Source organism: Diceros bicornis, chromosome 36 (genome assembly GCF_020826845.1).
Source record: "Diceros bicornis minor isolate mBicDic1 chromosome 36, mDicBic1.mat.cur, whole genome shotgun sequence".
NCBI lineage: Eukaryota > Metazoa > Chordata > Mammalia > Perissodactyla > Rhinocerotidae > Diceros > Diceros bicornis.
Window position 1 is genome coordinate 385672 of NC_080775.1, and position 22162 is coordinate 407833.

The following is a 22162-nucleotide window of genomic DNA, read 5'->3' on the forward strand; positions in this document are numbered from 1 at the left end:
AGGTGCGCACCGACACACTGCCTCTCCGGCCATGCTGAGGCCGTGTCCCACAGACAGCAACTACAAGGATGTGCAACTATAACATACAAGTATCTACTGGGGCTTTGGGGGGAAAAAAAAACGGAGGAGGATTGGCAATAGATGTTAGCTCAGAGCCGGTCTTCCTCAGCAAAAAGAGGAGGATTAGCATGGATGTTAGCTCAGGGCTGATCTTCCTCACAAAAAAAAAAAAAGAAGTATAAAGGGTTTGAGATTTTACCTTGCACCCAAGCTAACAAGTGAGCCTGCCACAGTTTCACGGATGCTGGCAGAAGACATGAGACTCCTAGGTCAGAAACAAAGAACTTTACTCCACACAGCAAGAGCAGTAGCTAAGGTACCAGCATCTGCATCAGTTCCCGAGCACCAGTTCCCCCAGGGTAACATGACGAGAGCTAGGTGACATCTGCACATGTAGTAGGGCAGATTACAGGAGAGGAATCCTGATCTTAGGGTACCCAAACATTTTACCATGAGCAGTAAACACACCTGCCCTTGGCTCCAGATGGAAGCACTCTCTCTATCTTCCAAAGTTGTAAACAAATCTGTTTCTCTGGAGAGAGACACTGTCTCTATCTTGCAAGGCTGTTTGCCAGACAAATATCTTTCAAAAGATAGTCTGGAGGAAAGAGTAGTTAGTGTCTCTGGTCACAAGATGTGCAGAAATGCCAGCAGCCCCTGGAGAACTGTCTCCTCACACTGCGTTCCAGATGGGTGTGGGTCTGTACTCTTCTCAGTATGCTTGTCTCAAGTTTTTGTACTGGGGTTTTGTTTGCCACATAAAAGGAGTTGGGAAGTGTTGTCTCTTCTTCTGTTTCCTGAAAGAACTTGTGTAAGAATGTTGTGTTCATTCTTCTATATTTGATAGAATTCACCAGTGAAACCATCTGGGCCTGCATTCTCTTTAAAGGAAGATATTTGATAATTAATTCCATCTCTTTAATGGATAAAATACTAGTCAAATTTTCTACATTTTATGGTGGTTTCACTAAGTTGTGTTTTTAAAGGAATTTGTCCATTTCATCATTGTGAAATTTACTGGCATAAGATATTTCATAGTCTTATCTTCCTTTTAATATCCATAGGAACTGTAGCATAAACCCATTCATTTGTGATATTGGTTATATACGTTTTCTTTTCTTCTTGATCAATCCCACTAGTAAAAATTTTCTTTTTTTTCTATTTCATCACTTTCTGCAATTAACTTTATTATTTCTTTCCTTTTATTTATTTTGTCCTAATTTTCTTTTCTATTTTTAGTCCTTTAAGGTGGAAACTTGGATAACTGATTTTAACTTTTCTTCTTTTCTGACATAAGCATTTACAGCTGTGTATTTCCCTCTGTGCACTGCTTTAGTTTCTTTCCACAAACTTTGATATGTTGTACTTTCATTCAGTTTAAATGTTTTCTAATTTCCCTTGTGATTTATTCTTTGCTCTATGGGTAATTTAGAATAGTATTGTTTAATTTCTAAATATGTGGAGCTTCTCTAGATATCTTATTGATTTCAAATTTGATTCTATTGTGATGAAAGAAAGTATCTTTAAGATTTTAAAATTTTTATTGAAATTTGTATTATGGCGCAGCATATAGTCAGTCTATCTTGTTAACATTCCATGTATAATTAGACGGAATGTTTATTTTGTAGTTTTTGGGTACAGTGTTCTAATAAATGTCAATTAGGCCAAGATGATTTATACTCTTTTCAGATCTTCAATATCCTTCCTAAATTTTATAACTAGTTGTTCTTTCAGTTACTGAAAGAGGAACATTAAGATTCTCCATCTAAGATTGGAGATGCCTTCTATTTCTCCCTTCTGTTTCGTAACTTTTAGCTTTACACGTTTTGAAGCTTTGTTCCTACATGCATATATATTAAGGTTTGTTATTTCTTCCTGATAGACTGACCCTTTTATTGTTATGAAATGTCCTTTTTAACTGTGGTCATATTCCTTGTCTTGAAATTGACTTTGCCTGATAAATATAGTCACTTCAACTTTCTTATGCTCACTGTTTGTATAGTATATATTTTTTCCATCCTTTTAATTTTAACCTGTTTCCTTTTCTTTAAAGTACACCTTTTATAAACAATATATAGTTGAGTTTTACTTTTTTTAATCCACTTAGAGAATCCCTGCCTTTTGTCCACTTACACTTAATGGTTGCACTTAAGTCTGATATTTTACTATTTATCGTCTATTTTTCACAATGGATTTTTATTCTTCTGTTTCCCCTTTCCTTTGTGCTTTTGGTTTAATCAGGTTTTTTTCTTTAGTATTCTAGCTTAGTTCCCTTATTGGATTGTTAGCCATATCTGTATGGATTATTTTTAATGGTTGATGTAGGAATTAAAAAATATATCCCTAACACACTCTACTTAGAGTTAATATTGTTCCACTTTGGAAAAAAGAAAAAAAACTTTGCAATAGAATCCCACTTATCTCCATTTTTTTGTGCTATTGTTGTCATATATTTTACAACTACATTTATAACTACCACTACACAATGTTATAATTTTAGCTTTAATTTAAACAGTTATTTTTAATGATACAAAGAAAAAATGGGTATCTTCATTCTTTCTTTTATACGAATTCCATCTGTTCTTTCCTTTTAGCCTGAAGTGTGTCCTTCAGCACATCTCACAGTTCAGGTCTGGCAGCAGTGAAGTCTCTGCTGGCCCCAGATGTCTCCTCTGACACCTTAAGCCAGTAAGACTATGGATTTCAGAAGTCACAAGTCATGTACAGACTAGAGAGTGCCCTTAGGAAAAATGCTGCAATTCTTACCAGGTTCAGTTCCTAAATTTCAAGGGTAGACTCCTCTTCCTTTCTGCCTGCTTTCAATCATTCTCCAGTGCCTTCCAAAAAAAACTGTTTTGAGGGGATGGTCCAGATTTTATCACATATCTGTAAGATCAGTCTGACGAATCTACTGCACCATTACTGGAACTGGAAGAACTTCTACTTTATTAAAAGATATCTTTTAATAAAGATATTAACAGAATTCTGTGTTGACATTTTTTTTTTTATTTGGCATTTTAATGATACCATTCCAGTGTTCTAAAGAGAAGTCAGCTGTAAATTGCATTGTTGTTTCCCTTAATATAATCTCTTCTGTTTGTCTGACTTCAAGATTTTCTCTTTATCTTTGGTTTTCTTCAGTTTGACCACAATGTACTCAGGAGTGCTTTTCTTTGTCTTCATCCTGCTTGGGGTTCATTGAACTTCTTGGACCTAAAGTTTGTTTACAACAAATCTGGAGAATTTTTAGCCATTATTTCTTCAAATATTTTGTCTGCCCATTCTCTCCTCTCCTTCTGGGACTCCAATTACATGTGTATGAGACTACTCACTACTGCTGCACAGATCAATCACTAAGGCTGTTCTTCAGATGGAATCATTTCTATTGACCTATCTTCAGGTTTATTAAGTATTTACTGTCTCCAATCTACTATTAAGCCTATCCACCTGCAGTTTTCATTTCTGATGTTGTATACTGTACTGCTAGAATTTCCATTTGGCTACTTTAATAGTTTCCTTTACTGTTCTGAGTTCCCTACCATTTCTTCATTTTGAACATATTTTCCTTTCAGTCCTTAAAGGACTTACAATAGCTGCTTTAAAGTTCTTGTCTGCAGTTGGCTTTATTAACTGTTTTCTCTTGACCGTGGGTCACATTTTCCTGTTTCTTTACATGTCTAGAAGGTTTTGATAGCATGATGGAGCCTGTGGATGATACTTTATGAAGACTGGGTTCTGTTACCTTCCGAGTGTTGATCTTTGTTCTGGCAGCCAGTTCACTTGGCTGGACTCAAGCTCTAGACTGTCCCAGACTGTCCTCCCTGTTGCTAGCAGCTAGAACCTATTCAGAATAGAATCCAACCTCCAAGCTGTTCTCTCTGCTGGGCTCCCACAAGCATGCACAGTTCCAGGATTTGCCAAGAATCTGAATGGAGTTTATACTGAGAGTCGGGGACTCCCTGCTTTGTGGCTCATTCTTTCCCAAATTTTCCCCTCAATTTTCAAATGTTCTGACAGTCCCCAATTCTTTTTTTTGACACATCAAGCCAGTAACTCTATGGCTTTCAGCTTGGATTTTAGAAGTTCCACACTACGGCAACTGAGGAGTATATTCAAGGTGAAAATCCAAATCAATATGAATCTCACATGGTGCTACACTCTTTTTTCAAGTGGCCCTTCCATTTTTGGCCTATGTTTGGGAGTTGCTCTGGGGGAGAATTGATCTGATACCAACTCCAGAACCAAACCCTATATTCCCTCCCATCTTTTTTTTTTTTAATTAAAGAATTTAATGAGATTATCCAAGTCAAGTAAAATATAACTTCAAACCCTACTTGGTTGAGAACAATTTATAATCATCTTAATGGAAGACTCTTACCTAAATTAAATCCTTCATAAAATGAATTTTTTTATTTGTGATATTAAGAGAAAAGAAACATGCTAGGATCTACTGAAAACGTCTGAAGCTAAGAGGGAAAAATAGCTCAAACCATCACTTGACTATGTTCCTCAAAATAAAATTATTTAAAATAACAACTGATCCTCAAAATTTGAAGTCAAAGGCACAAATTAGGGGATTCATTTTTTTTTGTCTTCAAACAACAGTTTTAAGTTACACTACTGAAGAACTTGTCAAAACTGAAGTCTACCTACAGACTTTTGCTATGACTCCATGTCTCAAACTCAGTTGCTTTAAGAAAACTATTTTCAGTTACAAGTTTTCTAATTACAAGTTAAACTTACGGGAAAAAATTTAATGTAATATTCCACTTGATTGATCCAGGTTTTTAAAAAAATTTCTTCCTCTGATTAGTAAATAGCCAATGAGATGCAAATCAGTCAACAGCTATTCAATTGATTTCTCACACAAACCTGGGATCTGTTCACCTGATTCAAAAATGAAATGTGGAATTAGTGATGAGATGAGAGAGGTACGACATAGCCGCATTACTTTTATTTTCTGACACCTTCTGGCATACCAGCAACTGCCACTTGAAAAAAAAAAGTCAGCATACACACTAACCTTGGGCAAATCATTAAACTTCTGTAGATCCTCATCCATAAGATATAGGAGTTATATTTAATGATCTATCAAACTAATTCTTTTCAAAAAGGCAACTCTGTTCTATTTTTAACCACAGCGGAGCTTTTGTAGAAATTGACAGGATATCTCTAAAATTTCTATGAAAATGCAATCAAATTTCGGTGACCAAAACAAACTGCGTCTACTAAATAGAGCCAGCGGAGTGCTCAGGCGGTGGCCAGCAGTCTTGTCCTCCAGTCCGCAGCACTGACAGGCATTCCTCCTCACCTCTGCCCGTGGATGGTGGCTAATGAAAGCAGCCAACTTTCCCTCTCATGTTCCTTCTGTATCACATTAGGAACAGGGACACACACCCAGAGCAGAGAAACTTCCTTCCAGGCCTGAACTGATGATTTCAATCTACTTCAGATTTACCTCCCAATCTCTTTTCAGCACATTCCTCCAAAAGACCAGTTTTTAGGAAAGTAACCAAAACAACAGTGACAACCCTGAAAACTGTGCTTGGTCTACTAAAAGGGAGGATGTACACTTGGGGTTTACATGGCACTCACAACAACAACAACACACACACACAGTGTATTAACCTTTGTCCTTAGTGCCCAGAATAGTAATTTGATGTCTCATGTTTAAAACAGAAAAACTACTACCATGACAACTGATACCCAGCTTTTCTTAAAGTTCTTATAGAGACGGTTTGCCTCCTCTTTACATATGGTCTTCTTTTTGCCTCCAAATTGGTATTCTTCTCATTTTCTTCATATTTCCTATCTGATCATGATTTGGTCAATATAATTAAAATGCTTGTGTTAAAAATAATTTTATTTTAAAAAACTGAATAAACTATACCAAAATATTAAGAATAGTCATTTAAGGATGATGAAATTACAAGGTATTGTTTTTTGTTCATTGTTTTTGATATTTGCTGGGTTTTTTTGCTTTGAGGACTACTTTTGCAATCACATAAAAATTATATTAACATAAAACATTCATTTTAGAAAAGATGGATAAATAGGAAATGGACATTTTAAAGAAATGTGGATTTTTTCCACAAAGAAAAAAGACATTTTAAAATTGCTAGCACCACACACACGTCTGCTAAATTTTTTTCACAAAATTGAGAGAAAATAGTAAAAGAAGAATATGTTCAACCACAAAGAGACCAGCATGCCCCAGAATGAAAAAAGAGTTTACCTCCAGCTGGCCATGAGTAAGAAATAAATATTTGTTGTTGTACGTCACTAAGACGTCGGACTGTACAGTAACTGCTGTACAGTTTACTGTACAGCAAAACTGACCAATACATAAACTAACGAAGTAACTAAACTTCAAACTAATTATTTTAAAAAAGGCAACTCTATGTTCTATTTTAACCACAAAACAATGGCATAATAAAGGTTTAAAAATATCTACAAATAGCACTCTGAAGATTCCATGAGACTACATGTCGACTACTATGTTAAGTAAAATAGCAGGATGACTCCCCCTCCTCAAATGGCACCCATGGTGTTACCACTGAAGACCCCTGGAGAACATGCTAATCCAATCCAAACAAGGCCAAGATGTGGAAAGAGACTCACTTCCCTGTACTGAAGATTTTCCTCTGGAGTGTGCAGCGTATTTATGGCAAAAAGCAGTCTCTGCACTATTGAATAAAACATTTTGATCAGAATTTACCTCCACGTGTTAAGCTGTTGCAACGCTTAATTATCCTCACTCCAATCCCAAATATCCAAACCAAAGAGGAATGTTAGACCACCACCACCTTAGAACCATGATGAGATGGAGAGATCTTTTTGGAAAGACATTTTCAAACATGATGATTAGTGAGGGGAAGACAAACCCCCATCCTTGTGTGACTCTTCTGGTTCTTCTAACTTTGCTTTTCTCTTTTCTCCTCAACAAGGCTGGGTGCTCTCCTAGCTCCCTACTGGAAAGAAAACAGCCAACATTGATACTGGTTGAGATTTCTAGGTGTCTGATAGCCTGCAGACAAGAGAAGAGAGAGAAGAGGGATAAGACTACACAAGAGGGCAAAGTGACATGAAAAAAATCTATCTTTTGTGAGAACCAACACCAGTAGGGGGCCACAGAGAAGCCCCTTGGCAGCTCTGAGTGCCCTGGATGCAAGGAAGGGGGGTGTACTGGGTGAATAGGTAAGAAGATTGGAAAAGGGGTCTTAGCTGAGAATAAGTTTATAGTTCTTAGCCTAAAACCCAGATCAATCCTACAAAAGCTCATAAAACTAAAAACTTTTCAGAAAATATGGATAAGTAGGTTGCTACAGAACAAACCTTCCCTTGGAAGCTCAGCATCACTTCTCAAAACGAGTCTATGAATGAAGTTCAGCAGCTGTGAGCACTGGAAATCCACTGAGGCATTTGATTGTCACAAAACCTTAATTATGAACGTCCTGGATGCAGTTTCTACCCAGCCACATGAATTAGGAACTAGATGAGAGGCTGTGAAAGGGAAGTAAGGAGAAGTGGAAATCTCCCACTTGTATGGGAGTTGGGCAGGGGGAGGGAAGAGTGGAGGTACACTCGAGCGACACGGCCACTGCAATGAGCTTCCAGAGCACAGAGATCTGCTGGTCACACCGAGTGTCCTGAATTCCAATGACAGTCTGAAACACAGACTTAAAGAGACAAAAGTACACAGCAGGAGGAAGCAATCTGGCTCTAGAGCTGCACATTTAGTTTTATAGGGAAGAGAACTGTTACTGTCTACAATTTCTAAGTATCAATGGAGACAAGTACCAAAAAAGTGGTCCAAGATATTCCAGGCTGCCCAAGAAGAGGCTAGGAAGTGGCAGTTTGCAATTTCATGTAAACTGAACATGATTTTATTTTGGGATTCCAAGGTGGCATTAATATCTTACCAAAGCAAAGAAGAAAGAAGCAGATACACCCAGGAAGCACTGAATTAGACAGGAGTGAGGGCCATCTGAGGGTAAACACGGCAAGGATGTGGTAGGAAGGGCAGAGATTTGAAAGCTTTCATAGCACAACACAAGGTACTGTGGTACCCAGAAGCTGAAGGTGTTGACCTCCACTCTCCAGGGGGCAGGGGGTTGCTCACCACAGGCATTCCTACAAAACTGTCCAAGGGGGTGTTGGGGCAAGCTGTGCTGGCACACAATGCAGGAGCTGCATGCTGGAGAAGCAGCCGTGCAAGTGTACAGGAACCCAGAAGTAAAACTGTTTCTGCTAAAACGCTTCCACATCCTCCACTGATGCAAGTGAACATCATGCCAGCCAGCAAAGTACAAACACATCAGGGCCCTGATCCACTCTTCTCTGAGAAGGCAATGAAGGGTGAATTTGGAGCTGGGAGGCAATAATCCAATAATAGCACATTTTGAGATATTAAGCAAAACTAAGTAAATCTCTCCTGTCTGTCTCCTTTCTGTCTCTACTGTAGCAGTTTATGGTTTATTCACTTTAGGTCTTTCATTTTAACACCCCAAAAGCATGCATCTATTAAAAGAAAGGAGATATTTAAGGTCAGCTTCGTGTAGCATTGAATAAACAGATCACTCTTGCTCCTAAAGAATCTGTTGGGTACTACTTATATTTATAGTGTTAGACAAATTGGCACGCTAAGAGATACTTCTTCAGCAGAATTTCACAAAGTACTGAAAATGATAATAAACCACTTACTATGTCATACAGTGCTGGAGAAACAGAAAAGATCATCTCCTCATAGAAGAATTTATTAAAAGCCTAGTAACATAACGCAAGTATTATGTAGCTATTCTCTGTATATGTCCATTTTCTGCAAACACCTCTTCCTAAAATAATCACTGTGGGTGATGAATCTGTAAATCCACTTGGTTTCCTCTCCGAAAGATGGACCTGACCCTACTCTTTGACTTCTGACGATTTCTCCAACTACTGTTTCCTCAGAGAAACTTCGAAAGTTTTTCTTTCCACTTAGTTCCACAAGCTGAGAGGGATGTAGCAATACAAAATGTTCCCATAGTTCTGGGGAAATGACAGAATGCTGAAGTCTTTGGAATCAGAATCCTGGTTCTGCCACTTACTAGCTGTAAAATACTGAATAATAATTTTTTAATCCCTCTACGCCTCTGATCATCTGTAAAATGGAAACTCATAGAGTCACAGTAAGAATTACCTAAGATGAAATATACAAAGCAAGCCACTAGCTACCTGTCACAGGGAAGGCATTCATTAATGACAGTTTCTTTTATTAATATTTTGAAGGACTGGGCTTGGCACAGAAGGTTTGATAAACTGAAAAGGCCCAAAGGAATCAGATTGTTGGTGTTTCCCACTTCGTCCTCACACACTGATGGCCTGAATTCTCGGAGCGACACCACCACCATCTGGTGTTCCTGGAGGCACATATTGTGATATGGGTAAACCTATGAACGGTGCTCTGCAACATCAGGGAAGAAGGCACCACCGCTGCCTACCTCTGGGGCGGGCCAGGTCACTGCAGCCTCTGGTCTGTTCCTGAAGGTAAATCCCAAAGTGTACTCGGTCAGAAGTCCTTCCTCTTCACAAGACTCCACATTTTTGACTCTAGTGTCAAAAGCCTCAATAAGGTCCTTGAACAGTTGTAAGTTCTTAATATACTGAACAGAACACTCTACTTCCCTCTTGGTTTCTTTACATAGATTGCACTTTCATTCACTCTGGAAGAAACTAGTATCCTGCAATATAGCAAGCAATGGGATATCTGGAGCATAAAAGTATCGGTGATCAGAATACCTTTAGCACCTCAGAGAATGGGTCTATCTGTATATATCCAGGGGTTTAGATTCTGAGAAAAATTGATGCTTGCCCCTTCACGTCTCCCTCCTGAAGTCAAGACCACGGTCCATTTCCTGGAGCTCCTGCTCCTCTCACAGAGTTCACAACACCATACAATTAATACCACAGATGTGGACAGTGAGGGGATAGCCTCACAGACAACCACAAATCAAGAGAAGAGAATGCTCTCTTCAAGGAAGCTCACTTTATTTCATAGTAGCGGAGCAGTGAAGGCTACGGTTCTAGAGGCAGACTACTTGGGTTCAAATCCCAGTTCTTCCACGTGACTTTGGGCAGGTTACTAACACATCTGTGCCTCAGTTTCCTTATGTGCAAAAAAAGGAATGATGCAAGTACCTGCCCATTGGGTTGGCTACAAGGACTAAGTGAAGTCAATCCATGAAAGGGCTCAGGGAAGAGCCTGGTACGTGATGGTGTCAACACTGTACGGCACTGTCAGCTCTTAATATGATACTGCTCGTTATTAATGTAATCTCTAAGCCTGAGAGAGAAGACAAAGAGAAGAAAGCAAAGTGAGGGAGAAACCAAGACTGTATCGAAAGGCTAAATGGGGACGAGTTCCTTGTGTTCTGACTGCTGCCACTGCTACCCTCTAGCCTCACAATCGGGGCCACCTATGCTCCATTCCATGAGGGTTTGTGGTTGTACTGTTTTTTGTTCTTTGGGTACATTATGCACAGAGAAGCAGAGGTGTAGGCAGTTGTGTAAAAATAGTGAAGACAGAGGGAAGGCAAGAGGAGAAGGAAGGGTAAGACGGTGCACTTCCAGGGAGCACTGTCTTGATCAGAGGTGGAGTGTGAAGGGGCAACCAGAGCCACCGCCAACCACCTGGTTTTCATCTACCCACTGTTTCAGGGCCATCCCCCGTCATCTCTCAATCTCCAGCAAAAATATGTAGTTACATGAATGCAGGGGTGGGGGAAGGACAGTGCATGGAAGGGGGGTCTGGTCTGAGTACTGTACTCATTCATTCAACAATCACTCTCTGAGCTCCTGCTGTGCAATAGGCCCTCCCTCTCACAGAACTGTTTGGGGATATAGACCAGTAAACCAATAAGATGACAGGATGTAACAAGTACGCCCTGCAAGGAGCATGTGACCGGTGAGTACAGAAGACGGGTGTCTGGCTCTGGGTGAGTTTGGGGCAGAGTTGGCAGGAGAGGCCTGGACAAGAAGCGACATGGAGAGTGGACCTGGGAGAACAGTGAGCGCTCCAAACCCATCCGATTATTGAGGATGTATGACAAAGCTTCATCTGCAGAGCACTGACTTGCTTATTCTTTAAATCCTTTCAGAAGTTCTTGGCCTCCCTGAAAGTCACATCAGGCCGGCCAACATCAGACACCCAGGATGAACTTCTAGTCACATGCACACACTTCTTTTCCAGTTTCTCAATCAATTTTCTTCATCCCTCCCAGTCTCTTTTGTTTTACATGACTGGTAGCTGCACAGACACACTACCTCTCACACGGTCACTGCTTGGTCTTTGGCCTTTAGAATTGTTTTCACTGAAGAATGAATAACATCCCTATTCAACCACCAAATGAATATGTATCGAATGCCTTTGCTGTGCCAGGCTCTGCTCTAGGCATAAAGTATCTTTACTTTCTTTTCCATTATAAACTCACTCCAGGTTTAACACTTGTAACTAATGGTTTTGTCTTTAATGAATGATAAGGGGGACACAATTTTATACAGCTATAACCTAAGTACACAGGAAACACACCAAAAGTTAATTAGAAACACAAAGGCCAACAACTTTGTCCACCCATGAAATGAGGTGGTGAGACACCCCTGACTCGTGCGACAGAGACATTACATGAGTTACATAAAAAGCGTGTAGAACAGCGCCCAATACGAAGCGAGGGCTCAGTAAATCCTGGCTGCTCTAGGCTGATGACTGTTTAGAACAAACACCAGGGTTTGCTATGTGTTTTGGAGACCACGGTTAAGTACCAATATGCTAGCTGCTGCTACTGTTCTGCGCTTTCTAGAATTTCATACAAATGAATTGTGTAAGATTAGTCTTTTGTGTCTGGTTTCTGTCTAGCAGCATGATGCTTTCACATTGACCCACGGCAGTCTGCACTGGCTCATTGCTCTTTCTTGCATCTTGCCTCCTCTCAGCCCTCTGTTCCGCCACCTAAATTCTTCAATCAGCTTAAGTTCCATACAGGACCCTGGGGGGACTTTTATTAGAATTGAATGTAGATTAGGGAAGCTGAACTCTACAGGATCGTGATTTCCTGGCCATTATCACAGTGTATCCATTCATTTTGGTGCTCTTTGATGTCTTTCATATAAAATTTTATAATTTTTGCCATAAAATCTTGCAAAGTCTTGCACATCTTTTGTTTGAATTTTCATTAGGTCCCTTATAAAGTTTTGTTGCTATTGTACACAGAACTTTTCTAATTATATTTTTACATTTGTTGCTAGCGTATAGAAATATTATTAATTTCTGTTTGTTCAGATTATATCGACCCATTATGCTAAACCCTCCTTATTGCTAATAATTAACCTATAGATGATTTCGGGGTTTCTGTGTAGACAATTCCCTTTCTCATTACCGTCCTTGTCTATTACTGACACAGGCCTCTGTCCTAGAACGAATCGGGAAGGCTGTCTTCTCTCTCCTTCCGTTCTCTGAAGTTGTTTGTATAGAATCAGACTGGTTAAGTTTTTACAAGTTGGGTATGACTTAAACATAAAATCTCTGAGAGCCTAGTGTATTCTTTATGAGAAGGTTTTTAGCTACTGTTTCCATTTATTTATTTATTTATTTATTTATTTATTTATTTATTTTTGTGAGGAAGACTAGCCCTGAGCTAACATCCATGCCAATCCTCCTCTTTTTGCTGAGGAAGACTGGCCCTGAGCTAACATCTGTGCCCATTTTCCTCCACTTTATACGGGACGCCACCACAGCATGGCCTGACAAGTGTTGTGCCGGTGCGTGCGTGGGATCCGAACCCAGGCAGCCAGCAGCGGAGCACACACACTTAACTGTTACGCCACAGGGCCGGCCCCTATTGTTTCCATTTATTTAACAGCCACAGGATTACTCACGGTTTCCATTTCTTCTTAAATTTTTAAATTAGGAATTTGTCCATTTAGTGAAGTTCACAAATTTACAGTCACAGGGTTATTCATAGTCCTCTGATTATCTTTTTCCTCTGGTGTATATCTGTAGTGATATCCCATTTTTAATTCCTTATATTATTTCTGTCTTCTCTCTGCTTCAAGATTCTCATTGGAGGTTTTTCAATGTTATTAGTACTTTCCAAGAATCTTATTTGTCTTTGTTGATCCTCCAAAATTTATCATTCTCCCTTATTTCATTTTTTTAAATTAATAGACTATTTTATAGGGAAATTTTAGGTTTACAGAAAAATTCAGTGGAAAGTACAGTATGTTCCCATATACCCCCTCACCTATATACACACAGAGTTCCCCTATTATTAACATCTTGCATTGGTGTGGTACATTTGTTACAACTGATGAGGCAATATTAATACATTATTAACTAAAGCCCATAGTCTACATTAGGGTTCAATCTCAGTGTTGTACATTCTAAGGGTTTTGACAAATGTATGATGACATGTATCCACCATTACAGTATCATACTGAACAGATTCACTGCCCTAAAAACCCTCTGTGCTCAGCCTATTCATCCCTCCTTCCCCTGAGCACCTGGCAACCACCGATCTTTTTACTGTCTCCATAGTTTTGTCTTTTCCAAAATGTCGGATAGGTGGAATCATACAAGATGCAGACTTTTCAGATTGGATTCTTATACTTTGTAATATGTGTTTAAGATTTCTCTATGTCTTTTCAAGGCTTGATAGCTCATTTCTTTTTAGCACTGAATAATATTCCATTACTCTGGCCTAGAACAGCACTGTAAAAGAGAAGTTTTTGTTGTAGGGGGCGGTTTTCCCACGTGCACTGCCCAGTATATAGCCACTTGCCTTAAAATGTGGCTAATGAAGCACAAAAACAGAATTTTAAATTTTACTTAATTTTAACTAATTTAAATGTGGACACTGGCCACCACGTTGGACAGCACAGCTCTGCACAGATGGAGCCCATCCTTCACTGGGAATATTGAGCTGCGTGTGCAGTATGACTCAGTGCTTTCTTCTCTATTACTCTAATGTAAGTAAGAAAGTATGTTATTTCCTGATTTATACTAGAACAGATAAACAAATGAAAAAACTGAGTTGTTCAGAGAGAACAAAGAGCTAGGAACCACATTAAAATCAGTAAATTCAAGTTGACTAGAGAAAGATAAACCTTTTCATCTAGAAAATTAAACTTTAGCATCAAGAAGAACTTACTGTAGGGCGAATAAACTCTTTGGAAGCAAACACCACATTTCCTGTATTTTTGTATCACCTACAGTGCATAGCAGAGTGCTCAGTACACAAAATTATTTGCACATTTGTTGAATGAATGAATACTAGGGTATAAGTCCTTATTCCCAGAAACTCAACATTGCTATGAATCAGACTTTAAACTGTCATCAGCATAAAATCAGCCTCAGAGATGGGTTCAGATGTAGAAGTTTCTAGTTCATAGTATCTCTCAGTTTTTTAAAAAAGAATTACATTTTTACAAGTCTCATAGCAATGGTTCTCAAACTCTTTAACCCAAAGAATGCTTTAAACTATTAAAAGTTGCTGAAAACCTTTAAAAGCTTTTGCTCATGGGATTAATACTTTGATATTTACTGTATTAGAAAGTAAACTGAAAAACTTTTTAAAACACAAGACTTCCCAATCACAGATTCCACTGGCTGTCAGACAATAACATCACCATATGTCAGGCAGCCTTTGGAAAAATCTATTGGACATTCACGAAAGAAATGAGAATGAAAAAGGCAAATAACGTGTTAGAGTTATTCTGAAAATAGTTTGACCTCACAGACATCCCGGAAAGGATCTCAGAATCCCCCAGGGGTCCCTGGGCTCTATTTGAGTTTGCTGTCCTAGAGGAAGACAGGGGTCCATGACATTCCACCTGAGATGAGTGCAGGTGGACCAGGGCGCCTGACGACAGAGAAGGCAGCTGCTCTTGTCCAGGCATGCACACAAAGTATGAGATGTAGTTTTTAAACCTGCTTCTAAGCTCACTAAAAGACAAAATAATCATTTTAAACAAATTAGGAAATCATATGCTGCATATTAGTTTTAATATTCCTTCTTGTCATAGTTGGTCTTGGTTGGAATGGAAACAACACAAATCCCAAGGTTTTCTTTTCTAGGGTTGTGGGTGGGGGAAAAAGGGTGCTAAAAAATAGCTAGAAAATGTTTGAGCTCTAATTTAGATTTTACCAAGTAAAAGTAATAAAGTGCCTAATATAGAGTTTGACATTTTATAGGTACACAGTAAATGCCTGTTCATTCATTCATTCACTTGCCAAATCAAATTTAAGTTTCCAAAGAAAGTTATTTAAAAAAGAAGAGCAGTGCACATTATTATAAAGAATTCTTAGTAGCAATTAATTACAATGTAAGGCCATGGATTTAGAAATGAAATGGAAAAAAATAGCCAGGAGAGATTAAATTTGAGGCTATATGGTTGACTAGATTGATTAATTAGGTCAATTATCTAAGAGATAAAAGAATTACTCTTGGCTGATATAATCTGGGCATTGAAGTAACCAAAGTAACTCGACTGCAAGTTAAGTGGTCAAAGAATTTTAGAAAGCAAAATCTGAGAGCCACAAAACTTTTTCTTCTGAGTGTCTTTAATCTTCCATGCTGGCTCAGGAGAAAATAAACCAGAAAATCCTGAAATGTGTACACTGGCAATAGACTGAAATAAGCTCTTAATATTTCGTACTACATTTTAAAAAATGATATATGAGCATACACTCTAAGAGAAAGTAACTTACAGCATATCAGTGAAATGTCTAAATTAAGAAAATTCATGACTAGATTATTTTAATAAAAGGAAATAGCAGAGAATAAGGTGGTAAGTGAAACTACCAAATGAACCCTAATAATGTCCCTAGGCCCTCTTTACTTTTCCCTTAGGGTGGCTGCCATGATATATGGGAGCGGGGGGCGGGGGGGGGGGGGCGCTGCTCAGTGTTGGTTATGTTCTATAGAATCACAACAGAGATTTCACAAGCATATGGAAAGCTCCTCTGGATATGTCTGCTCCATATGTAAATTAAGCAGTTATTATTTATTCAAAATTGAGAGGAGTGCCAATTTTTAAAAATTAAAATACTATATATGGAATAACATTTTCCATGTCTTACATGACACTTCAAGGAATGTCTACATGATTTTTCATAGTATACTCTACATAGTAAGTGAATACTGAGACAAATTCCATCATCTTTAACCTACAAACGGAAACCTAAATTCTCTAAAGGCAGGACCAGAGACCATCATCTCTGCAGCTGTACAACCTAGGCATCTAGGATTCACTCCTAATTCCCTCTCTTACCCCCCCTCACCACATTAGCTCAGTCTTAAGGTTCTATTGCTATTATCTTCTAAACATACCTCAAATTGCAATGGCACTGACTCATCTCCTAAACATACATCAGTCTCAGGCATTCAAGGTCTTTCCAATCCATCCACTTCTAATCCATACTCCACACTGCTACCAAAGTCATCTTCAAACCCTAAATCTGCTCCTGTCATGCCTTTGCCCCAAATCTTCAAGTGGTACCCTATCATCTTCAGGATAAAGTCCAAATTCCTGAGTGTGGTATACAAGATACCTTAACATCTGGACCCTTGTACCTAATTTCTTGCTTTTCCCCAAATGTGCTATCCTCTCTCATCTTCCTTCCTTCCTTCAAAAACTATTCAATAGGCAATATTTTAGATGCTTGGCATACATGAATAGACAAAAAAAAAAGATCCTTTTCTTTGTGGACCTTACATTCTTATGGTAGATAGATAGATGACTGATAGATGGACAGATGAGTAGGTAGACAGATGACAGAGAGATGACAGATAGAAAGACGATAGATATACATAGATAGATGATTGATAGATGGATAGATGAATAGGTAAACAGATGATAGATAGAAAAATACATCTAGATAGATGATTGATAGATGGATAGATGAGTAGGTAGGCAGATGATAGAGAGATGATAATGGATAGAAAGATGATATAGAAAGATAGATGACTGATTGTTAGACAAGTAGGTAGATAGATGACTAATAGATAGCTAACTAGATAGATGCCTGATATAGGTAGGCAGATGATAGATAGATGGATGATAAAATAGGTAGGTAGATTACTCATATAGGTAGGTAGATGAAGGATAGACAGATGGACACATAGATGATTGATAGGTAAATAGGAAGACAGATGATGGATAGAGTGTCAGGGGCTGATAACTGCAATAGATACAAATGAATGAGGATAGGGATTGTGTATGAGGTGATACCATGTTTTACCATCTTAACTGGGTGCTCAGAGAATGCCTCACGAAAACAATAACACTTGAGCAAAGACCTGATGTACGTAAGGAAACAGGCAATGTATATATATTGAGGGAAGAACATTCTAGGCAGAAGGAACAGTGTAAAGGCCCTACAGCAGTTAGGTGCCTTGTGTGCTCAAGAAACACCTAGGAAGCCACTGTGGCTGCAGACGAGGGACGATGTGAAAGACAAGCTCATGGAGTAATGGGGAGCCAGATCGTGCACACAGTAGGTCACTACTGAGACTTAACAGCAATGGGAGCTACTAGAGTACCTGAGGAGCATCACCAGCTAACGTGTTTAGAAGCTCAGAGTGCTGTTGGGTTGAAAGCAGTCTCCTGAGAGGCCACTTTACCTACTAACTTTTGCCCTGTACACGTTACAACCTTCAGTTTACTGGTCTGGCTCCTTCTTTAGACTGTGAACTCCTGGAGGTGTGGCTGTGTCTTATTTTCTCCGTGGCTCTCGAGCATCAAGCAGATCAGGAAAAATGATTCATCAAACTCCTCAGGTGCTGCATGCTCAGTTGGAGTTCCAGGACTGTGCTGGACACTGTACGGTCTGAATTAGTCTTTGAGCTTAGGCCTGGAGCCCAAAATTCAGCCATAGCGAAGGCCTGATCTCCATGATTGGGCAGAAAGGGCAACCGAGTGAGAGGACACCAGAAAGAAGTAGAGGAAGTGGGACAAGGGCACTGGAAGAGATGCCTCCAGGACACGAAGCTGCAAAGACAGGAGCCCCATTCTCCGCAGCCTGACTCAAAGTGGGGAGAGTTCTCAGCGCTCATCTCTGGGTCTGGAGTTCTAATTGGGAAGGACCAACACCAACTGCAGCATTTGTTCACAGCTCTCCCCCACCTCATAATGATGCCAATAAAAAATTAACAGTGAGTCTAAAGTCCAGTTTGAGGTGGGCCAGACTAAGATGGGCCGAGTTTCCTCTTCAGAGAGCCGTGCTGGCAGTGTTTCCATTGACTAGTGGAAATCAATCCCCTGAAGGTGCCCCCCATTCTTCTCCTTGGCCACGACTTCATTCTACCATGTGCTTTTCGCCCACATCTTCTTTTCCACCTTGAAGAGGGAAGGTAACGTGCACAGGTGAAGGGAGATGTATCTGAGGCCAAGAGATCAATCACCACTTCCTACTGTGTTAACCTTTGTCAGACTTTACTTGAAAAACAGTGAGACAATCACCACCTGTCCTAACTACCTATCCCCTAAAATAACAGGAGGAATTGAAAAAGACAATACACGTTATCAAGGCCAAATAAACAAAGGAGCTTATCATCCCCCACACCTCAGCACTAGAAAATACACATAATGTAGGAAATAGACTGTGCTATGATATAATTTCATCTAAATTTTAAAAAAGTAATTAATACCGGAAGTTGGAGGTTAGAAATGGACACAAGACATAATCTTCTATGTGGTGAGAAGTCAGACTAAAGGGCCAGATACAGCTGGATTTGCACCCTATTTGATGAGCTACTCACTGTTTTATCACTAAGAATCACATACTACCTTGATCTTCAATTTTCTCATCTGTAAAATGGAAATAAGAACACTTGACTAGTTTCTATGAGAACTGAAGATACTGATGATAGTCAACACATGTCTACATGTGTGTTATCAACCTGTGTATCTACGTGTGTATGTGCATATACAAAATACCAGCACAGTAGTATCAAGACGGGAGTCAATGGAAGCATCTCATAGTAAGTTGACAGCACATATGTGCATGCCTCTACCCTCCTAATTATTTGAAAGGGGACTTTGAGACGTGTGAGTAAGATGGGCTCTTGATATGTGCTGGGTGTTAAAATACATTTGAAAAACAGAAGGTGGATTTGGTAACAAACGCCTGCCCTCATTCCATCCCCACACACTGTTCCAGGCATCCAGGCCTCCTACGAGGGGCCGAGAACGCAGGAGGAGCAGCAGTGAAGCTGTACTTGGCCTTTTCCTAGTTTTTCAAGTCCATTCTTCTTGCTTGTGCAGACGACGACTCCTGATGCCATAAAATCTCTGTCTTACCCTTCTCTTCCCTTCTAGAAAGGAGAGCAGGGCCAGGAAGTCAGACAGCTCCTTAGGGAAGATGGTGGTGGTTCATCTTGTGAGCCCTCATTAATGGAAAGAGTCATAAGACACAGTAATAGAGGCTCACAGGGTTGACCCGCCCAACACTGGTGTGACTGGGTGAGCTACTTCATCTCTCATAGCCTCAGCTTCCTCTTTTGCAACATGAAACAGTAATAAGTTCTTCACCTGTTTGTTATGAAAACTAAGGAAGATAACGCCTGTGAAAGTACTTTGCAAAATATAAATTGACCTACAAATGTTATAATTCAGATCATCATCATCAGCAATCCACATGTGCCCTGAACTGGTGTCCCAGAGACAACACTTACTGATAATTTTCTTTTAGAAGTTGTAGTTAGGGAAGTAGAAAAAGCAACTTTAATTTAGATGTTGAAAAAATCTCCCAAAGAGTAATTAAAATATTAATCACAGTACAAGTTTTCTGATGTTAAATTAACAAAAGAAATTTAAGCCAGCCAAGCCCAGGTGATGACTGCAATAAAACGGAATTACCAAGACAGCATTCTTGCACACAGCATCATAAAACACAAAGGAAAGAATAAACAGAAAACATACAAATATTTAAGGATTTTGTTTCTTTTTGAAAACTGTACTTGAAAAACAGAAGTCACTAAGGTTAAAAGAGAAGGAAAAATTATACTAACAACAAAGATTATAAAAAGTAAAACCTAATTGTTGATCAGTGATACCTAAAAAAAGGGGCAAAATTTGGCTCATGACAGATTACTATTTTCAAAATTATTATAAAATTCTACACAGTAGACAACACTAACTTTAAAAATGTGAGAAGAGTTGCTATTTACTGAATTTTAATGTGTCCCCTAGACAGCATATTTGGGTATGAGGTAGGTGTCGTCACCTGTGGATCACACGACCAACCACAAGAACATTCAAACTTACTGTACTTCGGCCTCATATTCACAAAGCTGCTGCAGACATGTGCCCGTGCATCCATTTAACCATTGCCAATGTTACAGACTAGAGTATTAGTGACCTCACATCCACATCTGGTGCCTTACCCGACCGATAGCGCTCATCTCGTGACCCTGAGGACCTTCGGCGGTGATAGCGAGAGGAAGAGGAAGGAGTAACCGGAGCCCGGCGCTCTGGAGGCAAAGCTTGATCCACCCCTGGGTTAAGGGAAAGAGCAAAGTAAGGTGAGGCTTTACTTGGCAGCTGGAGTTAATTTACTTTGTGGAGCAAATCATGCAGTAGAATAAAGCCCTGACTCACTGCATTCCCATAGCCAAGCAGAGCACACCCGGAGTGGGCATGGGGGGCCGGGGACGTCACAGCTGATGAACAGGAAAGGGAGACGCATCCTGGGCAGTAAAGACTCAAGCCCTGACACTACAGCCCTTAGAAACACCAGCACAGCCTCTTTCACATCACAAACATCTATTACGTCACGTGAAGAGACACAAATCACGCCACAAGCAACAACTGAAATCTTTAGAGTTTGGATAATAAAAATGGAGCCCAAAGCACAGAATCAAGTTATGGTCTTCTTTATATAATAAACATATAGAAAGAGTTATATAAGTTTTTGAGAAAATTTAAAATTACATTTATCATTAAAGTTAACTTTAAAATAAATCTTATAGGCTATTTTAACAATATAATTCAAGCAACCAAGAATGAGCATAAACTTCTATCTTTATTCATTCAAAATTTCTAACTCTTGGGGCTGGCTGGGTGGTGTAGTGGTTAAGTTTGTGCACTCTGCTTCGGTGGCCCAGGGTTTACAGGTTCGGATCCTGGGCATGGACCGATGTACCACTTGTCAAGCCATGCTGTGGTGGTGTCCCATATGAAGTAGAGGAAGATGGGCAAGGCTGTTAGCCCAGGGCCAATCTTCCTCAACAAAAAGAGGCGAGTTGGCAACAGATGTTAGCTCAGGGGTAATCTTCCTCACACACACACACAAAAATTTCTAACTCTCTGGAATCTTACTCCATTTGATACTAAATAATTAAATTGTATTTCAATATCGCTTTGATGAATTACCAAAAAATGTTAACATGGTCAGATAAAAATTATTCAGTGGGTACTGGTCAAGAGCTGACCTAAATCTGGCCATCATGATACCTGTTACACTTTAGACTTGAGCGGCAAGAAGCACAGTCTAGATACAACTAAGTACTAAGGGACAGATTTAATCATCACAGTTCAGAAATAAAGAAATTCTGAGCACTGAGCATTGAACATTCATTGTTGCTTTTTCAGAAAAGGACCAGTAATACCTTATAGAAAGTAAACCAGTGTCAACAAAAAACTGTTTAGTCCGTGGTTTCCCGTGACGGCTCAGTGAGAGTTATTTATCTATCCCTGGGATTCAATGTTCTTCTTATGCTGGTGAATTCTGCACCTCTGTTTTGGATGGCATGTTTGTGGGTCCCGTGTACTAAGTTAACTATATTAGAATTGTGAAAAACATAGCTACACTGTAAGTCATTTTGTCAGGTTCTGCAAGCTCTTCGTCCAGCAAGCATATTAACATCACTCATTAACAGTTCTTGATGACGGAGCAGTTCACAGTTACCAAACCTCTTCCAGCTATGGTCTACAAATGAGCTTTTAAAAATATTCTCTTAAAAAATTATTTCGTATTGTTATCAAAAGATGCACAGAATTTATGAAATCAGAGTACTATTCTTATAACAAAAAATAGTAGTTACATGGTATATAAATTCATATTCATAAA

General features: G+C 39.3%; 1 protein-coding gene across 6 annotated transcripts in view; it reads right to left on the bottom strand.

Annotated features, from left to right (window-relative positions):
* DIP2C (disco interacting protein 2 homolog C) overlaps window positions 1-22162 on the bottom strand; it is a 443076-nt gene that overhangs the window by 161945 nt on the left and 258969 nt on the right. For 5 of the 6 annotated variants that reach the window (XM_058532328.1, XM_058532326.1, XM_058532327.1 and 2 more), the window contains one exon: window positions 20478-20588. The exons of the other annotated variant lie outside the window; for it this stretch is intronic. In XM_058532328.1, coding sequence (XP_058388311.1) covers window positions 20478-20588 — 111 coding nt within the window. The remainder of the gene's footprint in view (window positions 1-20477; window positions 20589-22162) is intronic. 6 annotated transcript variants of the gene reach the window in all.